Here is a 24,701-nt window from a genome sequence, read left to right as displayed (position 1 = left end):
AGCACTCTCAGCTTCCTCTGGTTACAGTTAGAGGTGAGTGTACTTCTGCAAATGAGGCCCAACCTGTCTAAAGACTTCATAGCAAAGAATTAGGTTGCAAAAAGTTCAGTACATATAAGAATCATAACATCATTTTACATAGACTGTATGGTATTTTATTTGGTGCTGTTATGTGATTGCCACTTGGCAGATACAACCAGTAGCAAGTCCAGATCTACCATCGAGGCAGAACAGACGGTTGCTCAGAGTAACAACATATTAAAGACAGCAAAATGTTCAGTAACTGTTTGGATGCTTTCAACTGGTATGGGGCAGACATTTGCTGGCTTGCCTATGTCAAGAAGCCCCCTTAGTAGTCCCAGAAAGCCAAGAGTTGCTGCCGTCCAATATAGTTGTTACTAATGCATACAGGCTCCTTTCTGCATATTGTAAAAGACAGCTTAGATCTATGTCTAAAGAAGTTCTGATGTTGTTCTTGAGATGGTAAAAAATGTCCGTTTACAGGAATAATTAGACCATTAAATAACAGAACCAGATCCAAACTCAGGATAACACCATAATACAAAGAAAAAGAAGAATAGCCAGGTTTGAAATTGATATAGCTAATGGAATTGTCTGTGCTCGTCTTACAGCAGGCTTGTTTAATTTAATCTTAAAATAATTTATTCATCATTTATGGTAGTTATGATAACTGACACTGTAAGAAGCTCAGCTACTGCTAAAAGTTGAGTACCCTCTACTCTCACTAAAGCATGTGACACTTGAGGGACCTGAATCCCACACAAGAAGAATTTGGCATCTGGAAGCTCACTGATAAACAAAAAATCGAAGGATGCATCAGATAAGGTACATATCTATGCATAAAAAATAAAGGAAGATGGATAGCGTTCTTATCCTATTAGCAAGGCCTGTAGAATGTAGTGTTATAGAATACTCCTGATCGTTTGCTACCAATTTCAGTATTGACAATATTTTTTTTTCATTCTTCTTTGATGAGATTCTATGAAGACTCTAGCTAAATTAACTTCCACTGAATTTTGTTCTGGTCTCTCACCAGGAGGCAGTATGTCTAGTGGACAAAACACAGGCTTGAGCCTCACGAGACCTGGGTTCAACTCCTGGCTCTGCTGCTATTCTACAGGGTGACCTTAGGGAAGTCACTTCACCTGACTGTGGCTCTGTTTCCCAAAGTGTAAAGTGCTTTGACATCTTCAGATGAAAAAGTGCCATATAAAAGCTTTTTACAGTTAAGTCAACAGTTTGAAGATGATTCTGGTCAGTGGAAGTCTCAAGTTTCTTTGTCTCTTCCATTCTCTTTCAGATTATTTGAAAGCCACCACCATCTGATATCTGTTCCATAAGCTTCATATTGGTAATCTCAGTCCAGTGTCTAGTGTGTATAAAACAATACCCCATTGTAGGCTGTAGCTGACACTCCTTTTGGCAGCCTTTGTAGAAGACTGAACAGATGTAGAATCCAGTCGTGTATTCTGTATGCAGGCAAAACTCCCATTGACTTCACTAAGGAATGCAGCACTGGGCCCATAGAAAATGAACTAGCTTGTCATTCCTAGACGTGACCCATCAGGTCAGTGTTGACAATGCAGAGTATGGAAACTTGCTCTGCTGATGACCAAGGCTGTTTGCAGTCTGTGGATAACCAGAATTAATTTTCCAATTCTGTCAAACTGCTGTCTTTCAGGAACGCCAAAAATTTCACTTTTTAAAAAGAGAGAAAAAGAAAAAAACATTGATTAAAAAAATTAAAGTATAATTTAATATTATGTTTCTAAAGTTCTTATCTGTCTGTTAAACAACTGTTAAACTAGACAAGGATTTAAAATAAAACCGAATGGACACTAAATACTTTTGAATGATAAATTATCCACATGCTGTAGAATGATGATACCTGTCCTCTTATTTGATATAATTATGGCTGTCTTGTTTTAGACTATTGAAAATAAGTTATAATTAATGTGAGTTATAATATCTGAATTATTGAAAACTGGTTGAAGAACAGAGGTTAGGAGAATACAGAGTCATTCGAAAGATGGGATAAATGTATTAGCTCACATTTGGCTAAGAAATGAGAAATAAGAACTAACTAATGAGACCTGAATTATAACTCCAATAATTCACATTATTGGGACTCATTTTACTTTACTGCAGAAATGAATGATACCTTGTAGTGAGTCGGTGTGGCTCCCCTCCTGTCCAGAAGAGGGAGCCCACGTGCCGGCACCGGAGTGGGTGGAACCACCACCGCCCGTCCCCGCCCCCCGGAAGTCAAGGGGCGGGACAGGAAGTATAAAGGCCGGCCGCCAGAGCTCAGTTGTGGCCCAGCCACCACAGGGAGCAGACGTGCGGCCGGTAGCTCCTGGCCAGGAGACCGTCGAAGACCGGGGCTTGGACCCTGGCTGGCCTGAGCTACCCCGGGCCCGCTACGAGGAGGAGCCGCCGGAGCCCGTTCACGCCCGCCACTGGGAGAACCCCTGGGAACCGGACCCCACTAACCCTGAGGGTGAGACTGGACCCGAACCCCTTCGCCCCTGCTGCTACCCAGAGGAGCCGCCTGAGGACCATTGGCCGGACTTCCCGGCAGAGCTACCAGACTTGCCGCCGAGCCCGGGCAGAGAGGAGCCCATGGAGATGGACTGGCCCGATCCCGGCGTAACGAACGAGGTAGGCTGTGAGGGGGATCACGGAAGTAGCCCGGGGATAGCCGACCCCGGTCCGGCTGCAACTGAGTGTGAGCCTATGTCAGTGTGTTGCGGCCTGGATACCCCACTGACCAGCAGCGGCAGCAACCGCTGTTAGGGCCCCGGGCTGGAACGCAGTGGAGTGGGTGGGCCTGCGTTCCCCCCTGCCACCCCCTGCACGGGTGGCAGGCTTCCCCCTCACCCAACGCTCGGCTACAGCAAGCCTAGGCGTACCTTTGAACTATTTGCTCGCTCAGCCCCTGCAACAAGGGCCTGAGCCTTACTGTGTTTGCCCCGCCCTGATCCAGGGCCTGGGCTTTGAACTATTTGCTCGCTCAGCCCCTGCAACAAGGGCCTGAGCCTTACTGTGTTTGCCCCGCCCTGATCCAGGGCCTGGGCTTTGAACTATTTGCTCGCTCAGCCCCTGCAACAAGGGCCTGAGCCTAACTGTGTTTGCCCCGCCCTGATCCAGGGCCTGGGCTCTGAACTATTTGCTCGCTCAGCCCCTGCAACAAGGGCCTGAGCCTAACTGTGTTTGCCCCGCCCTGATCCAGGGCCTGGGCTTTGACTTATTTGCTCGCTCAGCCCCTGCAACAAGGGCCTGAGCCTAACTGTGTTTGCCCCGCCCTGATCCAGGGCCTGGGCTTTGAACTCTTTGCTCGCTCAGCCCCTGCAACAAGGGCCTGAGCCTAACTGTGTTTGCCCCGCCCTGATCCAGGGCCTGGGCTTTGAACTCTTTGCTCGCTCAGCCCCTGCAAACAAGGGCCTGAGCCTAACTGTGTTTGCCCCGCCCTGATCCAGGGTCTGGGCTCTGAACTATTTGCTCGCTCAGCCCCTGCAGTCAAGGGCCTGAGCTTTAACTGTGGTTGCTCCGACTCTGCACTAAAGAGCCGGAGTTTCGGGACTAACTGACTACTTGTTCCCACAGTAGTGAGTCGGTGTGGCTCCCCTCCTGTCCGGAAGGGTCGAGCCCCGGCTAGGACCTACTACATTTGGCGCCCAACGTGGGGCACGAGCCCCTGCCCCTGTGAGAAGGGGCTAGAGGGGGAGTGGCAGTTGCCCCCCCCCCCGTTCTAAGGAATGGATATGGAGCGGCTGTTTCAGCTGCTCACGGAGAGCCAGGAGCGGCAGCAGACGGCCCAGCTGCAGCAGCAACAGCAACAGCAGGCCGCTCAGCTCGCACAGCAACAGCAGCGAGATGCCGCCCAACTCCAGTTGCAGCAGGAGCAGCACACAGCCCAGCTCGAGCAACAGCAACAGCTGGTGCGGCAGTTGGGAGTCCAGCTGCAGCAGCTGCTGGTCACGCTCCCTCGCCCCGCACCGGGGCCGGCAGGGGAGGCTGCAGAGATGCCGCGGTTAGCTGCCCCCCTTCGCTTGACTAAGATGAGCCCAGACGACGACCCGGAGGCATTCCTGGTCACGTTCGAGCGGGTAGCCCTCGTCGCCGGGTGGCCCAGGGACCAGTGGGCTACCCTCTTAGCCCCCTACCTGACGGGGGCGGCCCAGGTGGCCTATCGTGGATTGGCGGCTGAGGAAGCACGGGACTACGACCTGGTGAAGGCCGCGATATTGGACGCCCTCGACGTCAGTCCCGAGACTTTCCGACGAAGGTTTCGGGGCCAGACTTACCCCACCGGGGCCCGACCGCGGGTAGTGGCCCAAACCTTAAAAGAAGCTTGCCGACGGTGGCTACAGCCCGGCACCCGGACGGCGGAGGAGGTAACCGAGCAGGTGGTGTTGGAACAGTTCGTGCACACCCTACCCTCCCGAGGGCGCGCCTGGGTGCTTCGCCACCGGCCGACGGCGCTGGCCCAGGCAGTGTCACTAATGGAGGACTTCCTAGCCGCCGAAGATGCAGTAGGGCCCACCTTCCGCCGCCCCGGGCCCGAACCAGTCCGCGGCGAAAAGAGAGGGGAAACCCCGAGCGGACCACGACACCCCGCACCGAGGCCCGACCCCCGCCGCGAGATCCGGACCCGGCACGCGGACCCGACTCCTTGGACCGGACCAGTGGCCCCGGGCCAGGGGCCCCCAAGGGCTCGGCGAAGCCCCCCCCCGGAGCCCAAGCCGAGAAGGCCCCCGGAGCAGACGACCTGAACTCGGACCCTGCTTCAGTTGTGGGAAGATGGGGCACCTCCGGCGAGACTGTCCGGAGATGGATTGCAGCTATGGGCAAGTGTGGGCGGGCCACACTCGAGCCAGGCCAGCCATGAACCCCAAGCTGACCGTCCCGGCGGCCGTCGGAGGGCGGACTACGCGGGCCTTGATCGACTCGGGTTGTGGTCAGACGTTGGTCCGTAAGGACCTGGTACCGCCGGGTGATACCCGCCTCGGATGTATTCATCTGCAATGCATCCATGGGGACGTCCGACCATACCCCAGCGCCCGGGTCCCCCTAACCATCGCGGGGATCACCCGACACCTGGTGGTTGGGGTAGCTCCCCATCTTGCATACCCTGTGATCCTCGGTCGGGACTGGCCGGCCTTTGAGGAAGTCCTACGGTCCACGCCGGCCCTGGGGGCTGATCGGTTGGGGTCCTCCTCCGAGACCCCCGAGCAGGGTCCGGCGACCGAGATAGACGACACGGACGCAGCGGGACCGCCACCGGAGCCGGCCCCTCAGCCCCGCTTCGATACCGATTTCTGTCGGGACCAGCGAGAGGATCCCACCCTTAGCCGCTTCTACGAGCAGCTCGCGGCAGTAGATGGGAGTGTTGTGGACCCCCAGCGGGCCACCCTGTGGCCCCATTTTGAGCTGCGCCGGGACCGGCTCTACCGCCTGGACCGTGACCCCCGCACCCAGGAACCACAAACCCAACTGTTAGTGCCCCTGTGTCACCGGAGGGCGGTAATGAAGTTGGCCCACGATGTGCCAGCCGCCGGGCACCTGGGGCGAGAGAAGACCCTCGCTCGAATCCTGGCGCGCTTCTTTTGGCCAGGAATCTCTCAGGAGGTGAAAGAGTATTGCGCCTCCTGCCCAGAGTGTCAGAGGGTCGCCCCGCCCGGGATCCCCAAGGCACCCCTGGTCCCCATGCCAGTGATGGAGACGCCCTTTGAACGGGTCGCCATGGACCTCGTGGGCCCCCTCCCGAAAAGTGCCGCGGGGTTTCAATACATCCTGGTCTTGGTGGACTATGCCTCTCGGTTCCCCGAAGCCATCCCCCTGCGAAGTATTACCGCCCGGTCTATCGCGGGGGAATTGCTGAAAATCTTCGCCCGAGTAGGACTGCCTAGAGAGATACTGACCGACCAAGGAACGAACTTCACGTCCCAATTGTTGCGACAGGTCTGTGCCCTCTTAGGCATCAAACAACTCCGGACGTCCGTGTACCACCCGCAGACGGACGGGTTGGTGGAGCGGTTTAACCGCACTTTGAAAAGCATGTTGCGGAAATTCCCCGCAGAGGACCTCCGCCACTGGGACCAATTCCTTCCACCCTTGCTGCTAGCCATCCGAGAAGTCCCGCAGACCTCAACAAAATTTTCCCCTTTCGAGCTGCTGTATGGACACAGACCGCGGGGCCTCTTAGACCTGATGAGAGAGACCTGGGAACAGTCAGCGTCCCCAGCCCAGGGCCTCCTGAAATATGTCATCCAGTTACAGGAGTACCTTGCCCAGGCCGGTGCCCTGGCCCGCGAAAATTTGAAGACGGCGCAGGAACGGCAGAAACGGACCTACGATCAGGGAGCCCAAGTCCGGGAGTTCCAACCAGGAGACCGTGTCCTACTCCTCCTCCCGTCTAGTGAGTCAAAATTGTTAGCCCGGTGGCAGGGACCTTACGAAGTCGTGCGTAAGGTCGGTCCCGTCACCTACGAGGTGCGGCAACCGGACAAGCGGAAGGGAACCCAGCGGTATCACGTCAACCTGCTGAAACGGTGGCAGGACCGGGAGGGCCTCTTGATCAACCCATGCCTGCCCGAGCCGGAATTGGGACCCCAGGTACCCTCGACGGATGACCCGGCACCCCAATTAGGACAATCGCTCACAGAAGAGCAATGTAAACAGACTAACTGCCTGCTGCAAACCTTCAAGCGAACCTTCACGGCCGTACCGGGCCACACGTCCCTGGTCAAACACTCCATCCAGACCGAGCCGGGAAAGGTGGTTCGAGAGACGACCCGGCCCCTGCCCTATCGGATGCGGGGTGCGGTCGAGGAGGAAGTAAGAGCCATGCTGGCTCTGGGCGTCATCGAACCATCCCAGAGCGAGTGGCGTAGTCCGGTGGTCCTGGTGCCCAAGCCGGACGGTACCCGCCGCTTCTGCATCGACTTTCGGAGGGTAAACGCCATCTCGCGCTTCGATGCCTACCCGATGCCCCGTGTAGACGAGTTACTGGGCCGCCTGGGGGAGGCCCAGTATATCACCACCTTGGATCTGAGCAAAGGCTACTGGCAGATCCCCCTCGAGGAGACCTCAAAAGAGAAGACCGCCTTTGCCACTCCAACGGGGCTGTACCAATTCACACGGATGCCATTCGGTCTCCATGGAGCCCCGGCCACCTTCCAGCGGCTGATGGACCAACTTCTGCAGCCCCATCAGGACTATGCGGCGGCGTACCTAGACGACGTGGTCATCTATAGCCGCGGCTGGGAGGATCATCTGCCCCGGGTTGCGGCAGTCCTAAGGTCCCTACGACAGGCGGGCCTGACCGCCAACCCCAAAAAGTGCCGGATTGCCTGGCAAGAGACCAACTATCTTGGCTATACCGTCGGGGGCGGGCGGGTCAAGCCCCTCGTCGGGAAAGTCCAGGCCCTCCTGGACTGTCCCACCCCATCGACCAAACGGCACGTTCGGCAGTTCCTGGGCCTCGTTGGGTATTACAGACGGTTCATCCCCCAGTTCGCGACCATCGCAGCACCTTTAACTGGGCTTCTGACGAAGGACAGCCCCCGGCAGGTACGATGGTCCCCCGAATGTGAGGCGGCCTTCCGGACACTGCAGAAGTGCCTCTGCCAGGAGCCGGTTCTCTATAGCCCGGACTTTAAACGCCCATTCGTCTTGCAGACCGACGCCTCCGGCGTAGGATTAGGGGCAGTCCTGTCCCAAGAAGTGGAGGGAAAGGACCACCCCGTAGTATATCTCAGCCGGAAGCTGTTCCCCCGTGAGAGGAATTACGCAGTGGTGGAAAAAGAGGCCCTCGCGGTGAAGTGGGCCTGCGATGCCCTGCGCTTCTACCTCCTCAGGGCCCCGTTCACCCTCGTCACAGACCACGCCCCCCTCCGGTGGCTAATGCGGATGAAAGATAATAATGCCCGCATTATGCGGTGGTACCTCGCCTTACAACCCTACGCATTTACGGTCCAGCATCGAGCTGGTAAGGACCATACGAATGCGGACTTCCTATCCCGCATGGGGGAGATGGCAGGACCTGGCCCCGACAGGCGGGAGCCAGTCTTAAGGGGGGGTGTGTGTAGTGAGTCGGTGTGGCTCCCCTCCTGTCCAGAAGAGGGAGCCCACGTGCCGGCACCGGAGTGGGTGGAACCACCACCGCCCGTCCCCGCCCCCCGGAAGTCAAGGGGCGGGACAGGAAGTATAAAGGCCGGCCGCCAGAGCTCAGTTGTGGCCCAGCCACCACAGGGAGCAGACGTGCGGCCGGTAGCTCCTGGCCAGGAGACCGTCGAAGACCGGGGCTTGGACCCTGGCTGGCCTGAGCTACCCCGGGCCCGCTACGAGGAGGAGCCGCCGGAGCCCGTTCACGCCCGCCACTGGGAGAACCCCTGGGAACCGGACCCCACTAACCCTGAGGGTGAGACTGGACCCGAACCCCTTCGCCCCTGCTGCTATCCAGAGGAGCCGCCTGAGGACCATTGGCCGGACTTCCCGGCAGAGCTACCAGACTTGCCGCCGAGCCCGGGCAGAGAGGAGCCCATGGAGATGGACTGGCCCGATCCCGGCGTAACGAACGAGGTAGGCTGTGAGGGGGATCACGGAAGTAGCCCGGGGATAGCCGACCCCGGTCCGGCTGCAACTGAGTGTGAGCCTATGTCAGTGTGTTGCGGCCTGGATACCCCACTGACCAGCAGCGGCAGCAACCGCTGTTAGGGCCCCGGGCTGGAACGCAGTGGAGTGGGTGGGCCTGCGTTCCCCCCTGCCACCCCCTGCACGGGTGGCAGGCTTCCCCCTCACCCAACGCTCGGCTACAGCAAGCCTAGGCGTACCTTTGAACTATTTGCTCGCTCAGCCCCTGCAACAAGGGCCTGAGCCTTACTGTGTTTGCCCCGCCCTGATCCAGGGCCTGGGCTTTGAATTATTTGCTCGCTCAGCCCCTGCAACAAGGGCCTGAGCCTTACTGTGTTTGCCCCGCCCTGATCCAGGGCCTGGGCTTTGAACTATTTGCTCGCTCAGCCCCTGCAACAAGGGCCTGAGCCTTACTGTGTTTGCCCCGCCCTGATCCAGGGCCTGGGCTTTGAACTATTTGCTCGCTCAGCCCCTGCAACAAGGGCCTGAGCCTAACTGTGTTTGCCCCGCCCTGATCCAGGGCCTGGGCTCTGAACTATTTGCTCGCTCAGCCCCTGCAACAAGGGCCTGAGCCTAACTGTGTTTGCCCCGCCCTGATCCAGGGCCTGGGCTTTGAACTTTTTGCTCGCTCAGCCCCTGCAACAAGGGCCTGAGCCTAACTGTGTTTGCCCCGCCCTGATCCAGGGCCTGGGCTTTGAACTCTTTGCTCGCTCAGCCCCTGCAAACAAGGGCCTGAGCCTAACTGTGTTTGCCCCGCCCTGATCCAGGGTCTGGGCTCTGAACTATTTGCTCGCTCAGCCCCTGCAGTCAAGGGCCTGAGCTTTAACTGTGGTTGCTCCGACTCTGCACTAAAGAGCCGGAGTTTCGGGACTAACTGACTACTTGTTCCCACAGTAGTGAGTCGGTGTGGCTCCCCTCCTGTCCGGAAGGGTCGAGCCCCGGCTAGGACCTACTACATACCTATACAGTGAATGATACCAATGATCATTTAAATATCTATATCTAATCTCTCTCTCTCTTTTTATCCTATTTTGCTGTTGTAACTCAAGGTTTTTTTCATAAATTAGATTAATCGGTGGTTTCTTTTACCATTTTAAGTTGATATTTGATGGTCTGATGTGGGATTGTTAAACACCGAATGAAGTAAGATACATAGTAACCATATGCTCATTCTGTCAGCAAGCTCTTCTATACAGTTCCCTCAGTTAGGACTTGGAGCAGCTACACTATTCTAGTCCTGGCTCACTTCTGAATAGATATTAGCAATCAGCTCATATTGTATCACAGCTTTTTGATGTGAATAATGTCCCCTGTGGATTAGATTTCACTTGTTTTGTTTGAGATCTAACACAGGTTTGACTCTGAATCCCTGTTCTAAAATGAAAGTCAAATTCAAAACCAACATGTTACATGAGTTTTTCTAGTTTACGTTTGCAAATTTAAAGTGTTTTGTTAGATGTGTAAACTTGACTAATCAGTAAGCGGGGAGGCAATGGGACCAGCTGATAAAAATCAAAATGCAATGATGAAGTTTCAGAATATGAGCTAAAAATTGGGTGCCCTTTCTTACTGGTAACTGGTATTGCTAGCATGAATGTTTCTCCATATTGTAAAAACAATGAGGAGTCCTTGTGGCACCTTAGAAACTAACAAATTTATTTGGACATAAGCTTTCGTGGGCTAGAATCCACTTCATTAGATGCATGGAGTGGAAAATACAGGAGCAGGTATAACTAAATGAAAGGATGGGAGTTGCCTTACCAAGTGTGAGGTCAGTCTAACGAGACAATTCAATTAACAGCAGGATACCAAGGGAGGAAAAATAACTTTTGAAGTGGTGATGAGAGTGGCCCATTTCATTACCACTTCAAAAGTTATTTTTCCTCCCTTGGTATCCTGCTGTTAATTGAATTGTCTCGTTAGACTGACCTCACACTTGAAAGGATTACCTTACCATGTATTTATACCTGCTCATGTACTTTCCACTCCATGCATCTGATGAAGTGGGTTCTAGCCCACGAAAGCTTATGCCCAAATAAATTTGTTAGTCTCTAAGGTGCCACAAGGACTCCTTGTTGTTTTTGCTGATACAGACTAACACGGCTACCACTCTGAAACCAGTCTCCATATTCTGTCAACAGTGAAGCAGTCAAAGTAGAGCCACACAATTCAGATCTGGACAGCTGATTTTTCCAAAGCTTAGTGGTGTTTGCCACCTGTAAATTTCAGATCTGGGTTAAAATTTCTCCCAATCTCTCAAAGTGTAGGAGTATGTGGATTTCCACTTTTGGCTTGGGGCCAGCTCGGATAGTATTGGTATTGGGAGTGTTTTCATGGTATTAGTAGTAGAAAAATAATGTATTACTGTTCTTTTTACATTGCCTCTAGAGTTGGGCAAATACAGCAAAAACATTGCAAATATGCCTTCAATATGAAAGCTACAGATTCATTTTGATAGTATTTATGATTACTTTTCACTTGTCATGAAATGTTATACAAAATAATTTTTGTTGGCTAGCATGTTTGTGGGAAGATAAATTGTTCTGAAGACTTGCATGAATATCTATTCATGGTGGAAGCTTTTTCACTGTCATCTTGAAAGGTCTTCATGAGATTAGGAGTCCTCCAGTCATGGACTGCTGCACAGTTGGCAATCACACGGGTACCAAAAGCTTCGGTGATGCAATAAGATTATCAATGACAGGTAGACTGAACATCCAACCAGACCATTTTTAAGACCTAGCTAGAGATTCATCTGGGTGGTGCTTGATCTGCAAGGAGACTACATCCTATTGGGATTTGCCTTGATGATGAAAAATCATGGAGCAGACACACTTTTAGGTACACAAAGTGAATTCCGAATTATGAATAGAAGTAACAAAAGCAATAATTGCAAATATATCAGACTATAGATTTCTTCTAAATTAAATTAGCATAAACCAGTCAAAACATGAGCAAAATCTAAGTCTGTTCCTGGATAATGTGTGAACAGAAAAGGGGGCTAAATTTGGTGAATACATTATTTGCTAAGAATAATTTTCCCAGTTCTAATTCTAAGCCTGATTTATATGTTATCCTGGGGCATGCTGGCAGACTTAGTGGCGCTTTGTAGCATTTTCATTAACTTGGTGACATTTTCATATTCTGTTATTAATTAGTTATTAGAATCTCTCTTAGATTTGAACAAACTCTTTGATACAATTAATGGCCAAATTGCGTAACATTAGAGTAATTGATATAAAAAATTGTAACATGAGGCATCAGAATTTATTCATCTTTGAGCGCACAGTTCTATTGGTAATATGTTGCATTTGCATTTGTTGCTAATTTAGAAATATGGGTCAAATTCTCCTCTCTTTGATACATACAGCTTCAGCGGGAACTGCGCATGTGAATCTAAGAGGATTATTTTACATTCTGTTTCTGCTGTAATACTGACTTTGTTTTGTTTATCATTTTGTGTTTCTCATCTAGCAGGTTATTAGAGTTGATCTCTTAGCATGCCAGCATGCACAGACATTCATTTGGAGGGATATAGGGAAGCAGGAAAGGAGTGTATTTAGAATAGGAGAGAGGATTTCTTACCCAGCCAGAATCTGAGAAAATGTATGAATAATTCAAGGAATAGGTTTGGTGGGATGGACCATGGTCCAGCAATGCACTTAAGTATGTACTTAACTTTAATGGCTTCAGTGGAACTATTCCTGTGCTTAATGTTCAGCATGTGCTTAAATGCATTTACGGATCAGGGCCATGGGTCTTAATTTTTCTAAGCCATTTCTCCCATCCTTACCTTTAAGAGGGTAGGATGTTGAATATTTGTCTGCACTGAGAATTTTGTGAGTTTTTTTGTCAGTTCTTCACAAATTACAGCATGGCAACATTGCTGCAAATGTTTTTGTAAATTTAGTTCTGGGAGAAGCTTCATAAATTGTTGCTTTAGCAAGTTATGCCTTTGTCCTTACTCCTCTCTTTAACTTCACTTCCCAGCTGCACTACAATAGTGAAAAATGAATCATGCACTCTGAATTCCTATACATTCCAACATAATCACTCATTCTCCCATAAGAAAAACAAAAATGTTATTCTTAACTATTCATTGTCAGTTAATTTTCAAAGAATTTTGTATCTACTGTTAATTTTCAGGAAGACTGCAAAATTGCATTGGACCAGTTCTAACTGCTAAGGCCTATTGGCTTCGGGGGGAGTTCAACCTATTGGTTCCTATCTATAATTCCCTAAATGGTTTAAGAACAAGTTACCTGAGAGACTCTCTCTCTCTCTAATCATGCAATGCTATTTCATCTGAGGTCACCAGAGTCACTTGAGCTACGCCTCTTTGCTATAAACTGTCATCTCGACTCTGGAATGTGTTTCTTCCACACACAGACCACCAGAGCCTACATCTGTTAATATTTTAGAGATGCTGCAAAAGCCCTGTTTTCTACAGGTCCTCTATGTGACGGCCACTATCCTGACCAATACCAGTGACCTCCAGACCTGAATGCATGGGTCTCTACAAATCAAGCTAGACAGCTAGGCCCAATAGATGGAGACTGTAAGAGACTCGCATTGTCTGTGGCTCAGGCAGATGGGGACACATCATATGCACTGACCACTGGGTTATATGCTTTGTCTGGTCAGAGTAAATGCTCCCTGTCTGAGACCCATACCTTGCCTGCCCCCAGGGATTCAACTAGGGTTCTCTAGATCTGGAAAAGTGAGTCTCTATAGCTGAGTGAAAGAGCCAGGCTGTCATGTGCTGAGCCATTTCCTCAGAGAGGAATGTGTTATACATGCACGTTCTTGTTAACAAACCTTGTCTATACTTTCTATATTACTAAGTGGGTGTTGTGAAGCAAAAATATCTTAGTCCTTCTATATTTGTTACGAAAGGCTTTGCATAAATTTCTTTAAGTGAAGACTTCATCATTTTTACCCTACTGCAGTCTTAGATATTTGCAACCTATTTTGGTGAGATTTTCGTAAGTGTCCATGGGATTTAATCACTTAACTACAAATGACTTTAAATGGAATTTGTGTTCCTAATACATTTAGGCACTTACCAAATTCTCATATATTCCGTTTCATCTAGTGCATGAATGAGGTTAGCTGCCCAGGCCCCAGCTCCATAATTAGAAGACCCAGAATGCCTAGCTGTGAAAGTTGTTTCTCAAAACCACCTTTTGAGGGTAGAAAGTGTCGTTTTCAGTTCTAAAGTTGTCTATCATGTAGTTAGATTGCTATTGGATTGCTTGTATTCCAAGCAAGTAATTTTCCATCCACTTAAAAAGCCTTTCTCTGATTTTAATTTGACTTTAGATTTTATCAAATTAAAATAAAAATGTATTTTAAAAATGTATTTTGGCATTAATGAAAATACTGTGTCCAGTTCTGGTGTCTACACGCCACGAAGGATGCTGAAAATTTAAAGAGGGTCCAGAGAAGAGATCGGAGAATGATTAAAAGATTGGAAAATATGCCTTTGAGAGAGTGACTCAAGGAGCTCAATCCTGAGTTTATCAAAAAGAAGTTTGAGTGACATGATTACAATCTGAGTACCTATGAGGAACAGAAATGTGATAATGTTCTTCAATCCAGCAGAAAAGGTATAACAAGATCCAGTGGCTGGAAGCTGAACATAGACAAATTCAAACTAGAAATAAGGCACAACTTTTTAACAGTGAGGATAATTACTGTAACTATTGGAACAACTTACCAAGGGTTGTGGTAGATTCTCCATCACTGGAAATTTTTAAATCAAGATTGGATGCTTTTCTAAAAGATGTGCTCTACTTCAACCACAGCTAATGGGTTTGAAGCAGGAATTAATGCAGGGAAGTTCTATGGTCTGTGTTACATAGGAGGTCAGATTAGATGATTATAATGGTCCCTGCTTGGCCTTAAAATCAATGTGAAAAAATAATGTATTCTGTTTCGAGCCACATTTCAAAACCTTCTGATAGTTTATTCCCATTCCCCTTCTCTTTCTTTCCTAAAAAGTTTGGAAAAGCCCTGACTATACATTTTCCCTCCTTCCTGAAAGTTATTAAATCTGAGTTATGATATAGAATGGGCTCCCATTCATTATATTTGGTATAATCCTGTAAAAATTAAAAAATAGTATTTTATAACAATGAAAATTATTGCTTAAATCCCTAAAATTATTTTGCATAAAAACCTGTTTAATACTTTGAAAATAAACCACAAGTGGCCAAAGCCTCTTATGTTTTCAGTACATAGGTTTAACAGTATACTTTGTGTTTTTTGTTTCCCAGCCATCTAAAACCTGATTAAGAATGTTCATTTTTAATTATACAGTCTAACAGTGTATTTGTAGCATTGTGTGAAAGTGACATTTCAGAGCGGATCAACTTATCCTACAGTATTTCTTGATTAAATTGTTATCCTGTCTATATCCCACGTATACTAATTTAGTTTACCAGAGAGATTCTATCTTAAAATGTATTGGGCCTGATCTTAGGTCCCAATATTGCAAAGACTTACGCATGTGCTTAAATTTAGCATGAGTAGACCTACTGAAGTCTATGGATCTACTTGCATGCTTAAGTTTTAGCATGAGTGTGAGTCTTTGCAGGATTGCAGTTATAGGCAAAACTCCCATTTGGTTTCAATGGGAGTTTTGTCTGGGTAAAACATGCAGGATTAGGCAAATTGTGTGATTTGCTCTGCTAAATTCATTCTAATTTTCAAGCTACAATATAGTCACTAATAGTCACTGTAACTTAAAAAAGTAAAAGTTATTTCTCCCAGGTGGAAGGAGAAGTACAGGTGCTCTTGTCATCTTCCTGAACACCTTCTTCAGTGAGAGCAGTCTGTATTTCTTCCTTTTAGACTGTCCCAACATGTACCTGGCCTCAAGATAGGCTGGTGACATAAGAAAAACCTAGCATAAGGTAGAGGTTCTCCTTAGGAAAGGCAGGACAGTTCCTTGGGGGCCAAACCAAGCAATATAATATAATAATTAATAAAAAATTAAACAAGCCATGATTGGTCATTTGCACTATCATTTTTAAAAGTGTGGGTCATTTTAAAAAAAGAAAAGCCTTCTTTTAATATATATTGTGTATCTTGAGCAATGTATATTTTTTATGGTGGTGACTTAAAAGGTAAAACCATTCATGGGACTTAACCAATGATGTGGGCAATCTTTGTTCAGTCCATGGGAGATGGTACTACATAATGCAAACCCTAATAATCTAGATAATATTGCCCAGCATACTATTAAAGACTTTGCTTCAAAAAAGTCCTAGGTCAGATGGAACTGTAGCCTGCAATCATTTGACATGTAGAACTCTCATTTAATTTAATAGAGTTTCTAAATACAAATGGATGTCAGGATATAGGGGCAATATTATCTACTTGCACATGTACTGGTATCACTTGTAGTTTCATACATTGTCACTGAATTAATTGGATTGGCTGGTGCAGTAATTATTTAGGTTACTTCAGACTTTTAATTCTATACTCTTGGTGAGAAAAATGTTGTAAGTATACATATTTGTGTGCTTTGTATAACTAACGTGTTGTAATCACTTGTTTGCTATTAGATTTGCAGTTTATACAAGAATGTAAGAATAACGTATAAACTCTGTGAACTGTTCATAATAGCATCCTTAACTTGATATGACTGTTCAAAAATTGACTGCAAAGTCCAAGCAAACAAATCAAGGTAAATAAACATGAGTGTCATTTAGGTTAAACCTATATAACACAAGAGTGTCATTTAGGTTAAATCTATATAACACAAGAAATTCAAAATTAAAGATAATGGGCCAAATTTGGGTTTATAACAGTGTAAACTGATTATTTGTAGTAATCTTGTATATTACCATAGTACACCGGCCCTGATTAGCAATTGTGAGGACATTGTGCAAGGTGATGCTATACACACACAATTGAGAGCAGAACACAATGGGACACAGTTGGGGAATGTTTTCATGGCATCATAATGCTAATGAAGTCAATGGAAAAACACACAATGAGGGCTGGATTTAGCTCTTAAAGAATATTGAAATAGGTCCTGAACAATTGATCATTATTCCTTAAGGGCCAAATCCAGGCCCCATTGGGTGTTTTGTCATTGACTTCAATAAATCTCGGATTAGACAATATGTTCCCTTTTCTTTAAACTTTAGCCAGTTTCAGCCATATGTTTTATGTTGCTTCTAATAAATGTAGTTATTGTTACCTTTGGTTAAAAAATATGAAATTTTACAGTCTTGAACTTGCCTGGTGAAATCCTGCCCTTATTGACATCAATGAGAGTTTTGTCATTGACTTCAGTGGGGCCCAGATTTCACCCATAGTCTGTACTTATATCATGTTAGGCTGTAATTCTTCAAATAGTTGCTTTTTTTGTGTACCCTTAAACTGGCATGGGGGGCTTGTTGACTCTTGGGACTTGACAACAATGTAGGAGTCCACACTACATGTATGGAAGATTGGGTCTTAGGCCCTAGTCCTTCATTGAGCCTCTCTGGAAATAGGTCTTTGAAATAATAATAATAGAAACACTGGCGGCAACATAGTGATGCAACAAAGTACAGTTATAACATCAATAGGAGATCATGCAGTTGCATGACCAGGAATTGTACATGTTTATTATTGACAGGGTTAATTTAAGTTTTTGAAACCTTCATCAAATTGTATCAGTGGATCCATCTACCTCTTTCATCATTACTGGTTTCTGGGATTCTTCCTTCCTTTGAGTATGTGTTTCAGATTATTTTTCTCATGATGTGCTAACTTGTACATTTTTCTAAGCTAAATGTCATTTATTGTTTTCGGTCCTGATCTGTAGTCTTTATAGGTCTCATTTGTGTTTGTAGTCTCAATTTGCAAATGACATGAATGTTTTGTTTATTCCCTCTTCCAGATCATTAATGAAGATGTTAAATAACACTGGCTCTAACACGAGTCCCTGCAGTACCCCACTAGACACCTCCCACAACTCAGAACACTGGCATTTATCAATTAAATTTGTTTACAGTGCTTTTTATATAGTTTTCAGTTCACATGACAGTGCTTTTATCCTAACCGATTTAAATGAACTTTCAATTAAGATTTCATGAGTTAGTTTATCAAATTCTTTATTAAAGTCCACATACATTACATCCACTGGAATTTTACCATATCAGCTCTAAATTCAGTCTTGAAAAACAATCAAGTTTGATGGGCAAGATTCTCTCTTCGTGAGCCCAGGCTGCTTATTGCTCTTGGCTCCATAAACCTCAAAGGTCCTGATTCTCTCACTATCTTACACTGAGTAATGATACCTCTCTTTGCAAGTAGAACTATTGATCAATAGGGATTTGAATTTTTTGGTTGGTTTATTTGTGTGTGTGTGTGTGTTCTGTGACTGGGGGAGTTCAGAGAAATCAAGAGAAAACCAAGCTGAAGAAATTAATTTGCATTTAATTCTGATAGTGGTGAGGTTCATGGTCATTTTTGACTCTTGGATATAAGTTCCAAGGTCTGGAGTTCAGCTCCTGTAAAAATTATGTGATATGGAAAAAAATCTTCCAGAGTTCCCAACAGGATGGGTGTAGTTCCCTTGCCTATGGACAGCAAGAGATCATTCACCAGAGCAACACATGCTGACTTTCCCCCATGCTCTGGACTGAAGCCTGACTGAGAGGGATCCAGGATACTGGCAATTGACAGGTGTCATTAGACACTTGGTTTTTTTTACTAGCTTCTCAATTAGCTTACAGTTGCTTGAAAGATCTCTTTCATTGAGAAATGTTTGCAGTAATGGTTGCTTCACTTGTCCTGTTCATTCTCCCATCTGTCTTTCAGTGTCTGCTCATCACCTTTTAGAATCCTCTCATTTTCATTTTCCTCCCAAATTTTCTCTTTCTGGCCTGTAATTATACTCCTTCAGGCCTCCTTAAGTCTTCCTTCACGGATGTTTCACTTATTTTTTTCCATTCCTTCAGTCTTCTGTAGCAAATTGTTACTACTTCTTGTCTCTGAAAACTTCCCCTGTGGATTTCCTGATTCCCCATATTTCCTATAGATTCCCTTCTACACTTACTGAAATTCATCCATGGTGTAACTCCATTGCCCTTTGTGACACAGAGTCATTGGTGCCAGCTGGCAAACAGTTCAATACTCTGTGTCAGCCCCTCCTATCAGGCTTGACAAACTCACCACACCCAACACGCTGCTTTCACAGTGCTTATCAAAAAAGTCTTCTGTAAGGTATGAAATGAAAGCCCATGACACACAGGTCATCAACATTGTTGTGAATAATATGTACTGACACTGTATAAGGGATTCTGGAATATCTTGACTTTAGTAAGGCTTTTGATCTCACATGACCTTCTCATAAACAAACTAGGGAAATACAACCTAGGGGCAGCTACTATAAGATGGGTGTATAACTGGATGGAAAAACATTCCCAGAGAGTAGTTATCAGTGGTTCACAGTCAAGCTGGCAGAACATATTGAATGGGGTCCCACAGGGATCAATTCTGGGTCTGGTTTTGTTCAATATCTTCACCAATTATTTAGATAATGGCATAGAGAGTACACTTATAAAATTTGCAGGTGATACAAAGCTGGGAGGGGTTGCAAGTGTTTTGGCGGTTAGGATTAAAATTCAAAATGATCTGGACAAACTGCAGAAATGCTCTGAAGTAAATTGTATTTGTCCTTATTGAATTTCATCCTAAGTACTTCGCTTGGGAAAGAACAATCAGTTGCACACATACAAAATGGAATTGACTGGCTAGGAAGGAGTACAACAGAAAGGTCTCTGGGGATCATAGCAGATCACAAACTAAATATGAGTCAACAGTGTAACGCTGTTGCAAAAAAAAGCAAACATCATTTTGGGATGCATTAGCAGGAGTGTTGTAAGAAAGACACGAGAAGTAATTCTTCCGCTCTACTCTGCACTGATTTGGACTCAACTAGAGTATTGTGTGCAGTTCTGGGTACCACATTTCAGGAAAGATGTGGACAAATTGAAGAAAGTCCAGAAAAGAGCAACAAAAATGGTTAAAGGTCTAGAAAACATAATCTATGAGGGAAGATTGAAAAAATTGGGTTTGTTTAGTCTGGAGAAGAGAAGACTGAGAGGACATAATAGTTTTCAAGTACATAAAAGGTTGTTACAAGGAGGAGGGAGAAAGGTTGTTCTCCTTAACCTCTGAGGACAGGACAAGAAGCAATGGGCTTAAATTACAGCAAAGGCAGTTTAGGTTGGAAATTAGGAAAAACTTCCTAATTGTCAGGGTGGTTAAGCACTGGAATAAATTGCCTAGGGAGGTTGTGGACTCTCCATCATTGGAGATTTTTAAGAGCAAGTTAGACACACACCTGTCAGAGATGGTCTAGATAATACTTAGTCCTGCCATGAGTGCAGGGGACTTGGCTAGATGACATCTCAAGGTCCTCTTCAGTCCTACAGTTCTATGATTTTATGTTGAAATTATGTTTTAAAATCTGTAACAAGGCAGAGTGGACAGAAAGGTTTTCTGCCAGACAAAAGCATGTGTATTTACCCATCCCTGTTTCTCTCATGTCAATTAAGCATTATAAAGCCAACACAATGGAAGCCTCATTTGCATGTGAAGTCAACAGGAAAAACAGATGGGTAGTGGGGCGGGGATGTGAAACCAACAGGGGGGGAGCATACCAGAGAACAAGCAGTGAGGGAGTTTCAAAAGTTTACTAAACTATAAGAGAAAGGAAAAAAGGACCTCTTTGCTTCCTCAGTGAAGGATAAAAAAAAGGACAGTGCTTTTTGCATTTATGAAATTTGGGTATTGGCCATGTAAGTGATGCTGGGAGATTTCTTTAGGTGAGAAATTACTTTAGAAAAGGATTTTAGTTTGTTAGAGTTAAGTTTAGTCTCTAAGAAGTGTCTTTGGAGACAGCTTACCTGACCATTTTCTCTGAGTGGCTAGTGACAGGCACTGGATACTACAGAAGGGGATGCTGGCAGAAGAACTTGGGGATTGGTATATCTGACGCTAGCCTGCACAAGAGACGGCGAGGTCTGTGGAGACCTGGAAGTCAGTATTTGTCTGTGGCTAGAAGCTGTTGGCTGAGCTACAGCAAGCATCAGGCAAGACTGTTTCATGCCAAGGGCAAGTGGTGGTGGTGGTGAGGTGCCTCACAGCCCTGAGTACCACTGGGGAACATCACAACCTTAAATCAAATGGGAATGTGCTCCATTGTTGTGTTTTCTTTTTATTCCCCTCAGTTTGTCAATTTCCTAATTCCTTTTTACATGCAAATGGATTATTCTCTATATAAAGAGGATACCTGGGCAGTTCAGCCATTTGGAGTTTTGCGGTTGATTTGCCAACATATTTAGTAGAGATGAGCCTGGATTCAAACCCCAGATACTAAAGCTTCAGAATAAAGTGAAGTGTGAAGCTGCATTTGAATCCTAATTTCACAGATCAAGCCCCTCACTTAATAGTTAACTGGCACAAAACTAGAATAAGCTTGCCCACCCCTTTCACAAAGCAGCAGGAATTGATTAAATTACTAAATCAAAATAAGTAATTTTTTTGAGCCTTTGGAAGTGATTAAAATCTTTGAGAAGGCAGCCCCTTTACTCTCACAGGTACTTCTGTATTATACCTACCAAGGAAATATTTAGAAATACATTATTGCTGTTGTTCTTTATAGTAAGTTCTCCTTATGGCAACATTTTTATTTATTTCATGCATTATTGATTGCACTGGGTTTGAGATAATATAAAAGCACCAGTTCTCTGTGAATCATTTTCTGGGAGTAAAACATAATATTAAACAAGAAGCAAAGAAAAAGCTCAAATAAATACTCATCTTCAGGTCATGGCTGTTCTTCAGAAAATCTCATGAATATGCAAGGACATTTTTCCTAAATCAGTGACAATGCCTTCCAAATTGTCCACTAAATGTATTTATATAAGAGACTAAATTGAAGATGTAAACCCACGTTTTAATATTGTATCGGGAGGTTTTTCTCTAGCTTGTTTGTTTCTGCTTCTGCAGAGAATTCCTGTCAGCCTTGAATTTCTTTCATGTACTGTGACAAATGATGCCTTGCTGTGTTTTCTGCCCCTAGTCGCCATGGGATTACAGATCACGTGCTACAGCAGCTTAATGTACTTGACCTTTTCATATGATTGACACAGCTAAATGATTGCAGCAAAGCAGAATTATCCACTAGGTATGTTATGTTCATTTCCAGGGGAAAAGAAAACATATTTGGTGTGAATAATCTGAGAAATATAAATATATATTTCTCAGAAAAAAACAGCTTTCTAAATATCCCAGTCGTATGACATAATAGAATAATAGCACAATAAATCATTTGAAAGATGGCAGTGTATCACTTGTATCATGAAATGGGACAAACATAAGAAAGGAATCTGTCATGACTTACTACATGCTCTAGCCTCCTAAATTCACTTACCAGAATATTTCCTGTTAAGTGAATTCAGGAGGCTAGAGTGTGTAATAAGAGTTGACAGATTTTTTCCCCATATTTGTCCCATTTCGTGATTCACAGAATCATAGAACAAGAAGGGACCTTGAGAGGTCATCTAGTCCAGTCCCCTGCACTCAAGGCAGGACTAAGTATTATCTGGACTATCCCTGACAGGTGGTACAATGCTACATTATTTATCTTTGAAATGATTTACCGTGCTATTATTCTATTGTGTCATATAATTGAGATGTGTGACTCTGTCGGGCTTGATCAGCAGCCAAGGACTATAGGTGTAGTGGTTTCATTTAAAAAAATGAAATATCAGTAGAAATAAAACCAGACTAAGCTACCCATTAATTATTTGTAAATAGGGCACACAAAGTATGTTATGGAAGTGCAGGGATTTTGTGACCTGTCACGATTTTTTTGGCAAAATTTCCATTGACTTCACAGAGTTCTGCATATGGATGGTTGGTAGGATTTGGTGCATACATGGCTTCAGCTTGCATAAAACTCCAGCCCAAACAAATCAGAGTCATTTCATTAAGCATGTAATTCCAGAAGATCCATCTATCTTTCTACTTTACAATAATTTACAATATACCCCAAATTTATCTTTCTCTATATATAAATCTCTAGGGGATCTGTTGTTGTAGCATCGGAAATTCAATACTGGGATTTTCTCCTGTACCAATAAATTGTGTATCAGTAACACTTCAGTATTATGATAGGTCATTGTATCTTGCCACGTGCACTTTTTTAACAGTAACTTTCTTTATAGGTCACCGAACATTGTTCATTGGAGTTCATGTACCGCTGGGTGGAAGAAAAAGTCACCGACGCCATAGACACCGTGGACACAAACACAGAAAGAGAGACCGGGAACGAGATTCAGGATTAGAGGATGGGAGAGATTCTCCTCCTTTTGGTAAGGTTTATTTCTTCTTGCTGGATCTTTTAACAATAAACATCAATACCACAATGCATACTTATCCTCCTCTTATATTTTAGGCAGTATTGATAATAGGGCTTTGGGGTTACAAGCCAGAGCCTTTCAGGTCTGTTCTAAAAATCTTTTGACATTTCCTCCTATTGTGTTTAAATTTAGGGGATGAATAAATGAAAATGCTTACTATTAGTAGTGTTGTAACATTCTAGAGCATTTATTTGGTGATAGGCACTTTACATAGATGGATGGAAACTACTGGTGCTGGGGAATTGGCTTCTCTAAAATGTAGCAAGACCGGGTAATGTAGTGCTAATATTGAAATAGAGGGCCCGCTCCTGAACTGTTGTGAATTTACACCAGCTTAAGATCTGATCCAGAGTCTATATCTTGCCTCTGTTCTTACATGACATTGTAAGGTGTAAATGTATTGTGACTTCGGTCATATTGTGAGATCAGTCTTGGTGTCTAGCTAAGGATCATGCCCTATTTTTTGTGGTGAGAGGGGCAGGAACAAGAGTGAATGCAAGGGGGAATACAGGCATTTATGTGGGGAAATGTGATATTTATCAAATATTTCTAGTATGAAAGGATCTCAGCCACCCTCCCACACCAAATGTATTGAAAAGGGGAAGAAAAGTGGGTACTCCCATATGTGTGTTTTGACATGTGCCCTCATGCATACATCTGGATGACAGCTAACTGTGGACTTGGGAGAGAGGAAAAAGCTAGCAAAACAAACCACTCAAACTATATGGAAACCATATCACAGTGTAGCACAAAAGAATATTTTTAGTTCATTGGGGAAACGTAAGTGCCAGTGTAATTTTAGGTTGCAAAGCAGTCATTACAAGATCCTTTATTTTAGACTGAATTTTAAATTATCTGTGTGGAAAGCTTTGAAGCAGTGTATTACAAGTGGTGAAGCTCTAAGTCTGTTTAAAAGAACTTGATTTATTCAAATCTTTCACTGTAAAATATACCAGGGACGAAAAGGCAGGAAGCTAAGAGTGTGTTTCTCAAATTCAGTAGGAATATAGAGGATTAAGAATGTAAAGAATTAATATTGATGAAGAAAAATGCCTGACTCAGTTTGGAATGAATTTCAGTTCCACAAGAGCATATAGTATCTATAGATACACTTAAAATGGATTGTATATTTCAAATCTACAAAAAGCATGCATTATTAATACAAATGTATTTGCTTTTTACCATGATTAATATTTTAAGGCATAGTAAGAGAAATATATTTTGAAACAACCTTTCTTTAAAAAAATAGAGTTCAAAGTTGTTTAAAATGTTTTAAAGAACTTCTGCATATATAATGTTGTATATTTTTAATAGATAAACACTGAAAGCTTATGTTAACTAAGGGGCCAGATTTTCAAAAGTGGTCAGGACCCAACAGCTCCCAGTCAGTCTCCTAATTTCATTTAGGTGTGTAAATGGGAGCTAGCTCTGCTGAAAACTTTGCCCTGGTCCTTCCACCCCAAGACATCTAATTTTGTGTCCTTTCCTTTATCACAAGCAAAAAAATGAGTTTTCGTTTCATCCTTACACCCTTTAATGTGCACATCACAAAACACCACTCTTTGGCACAATTCAGCATAAGTGACAGTGAGTCTGTGTTCTGCAGAG

At 45.0% G+C, this 24,701-nt stretch overlaps 1 protein-coding gene across 1 annotated transcript in view; it reads left to right on the top strand.

Moving 5' to 3' along the window:
- Nucleotides 1-24,701, top strand: part of SLC4A10 (solute carrier family 4 member 10) — a 199,810-nt gene that overhangs the window by 39,747 nt on the left and 135,362 nt on the right. Inside the window, exon 3 of the mRNA XM_054044808.1 lies at nt 22,899-23,045. Within this exon, the coding sequence (XP_053900783.1) occupies nt 22,899-23,045 (147 nt within the window). The remainder of the gene's footprint in view (nt 1-22,898; nt 23,046-24,701) is intronic.

This window comes from Malaclemys terrapin, chromosome 11 (genome assembly GCF_027887155.1).
Source record: "Malaclemys terrapin pileata isolate rMalTer1 chromosome 11, rMalTer1.hap1, whole genome shotgun sequence".
Lineage (NCBI taxonomy): Eukaryota > Metazoa > Chordata > Testudines > Emydidae > Malaclemys > Malaclemys terrapin.
Note: the sequence above shows the minus strand (reverse complement) of the source record. Positions and strands in the feature narration are given on the sequence as shown.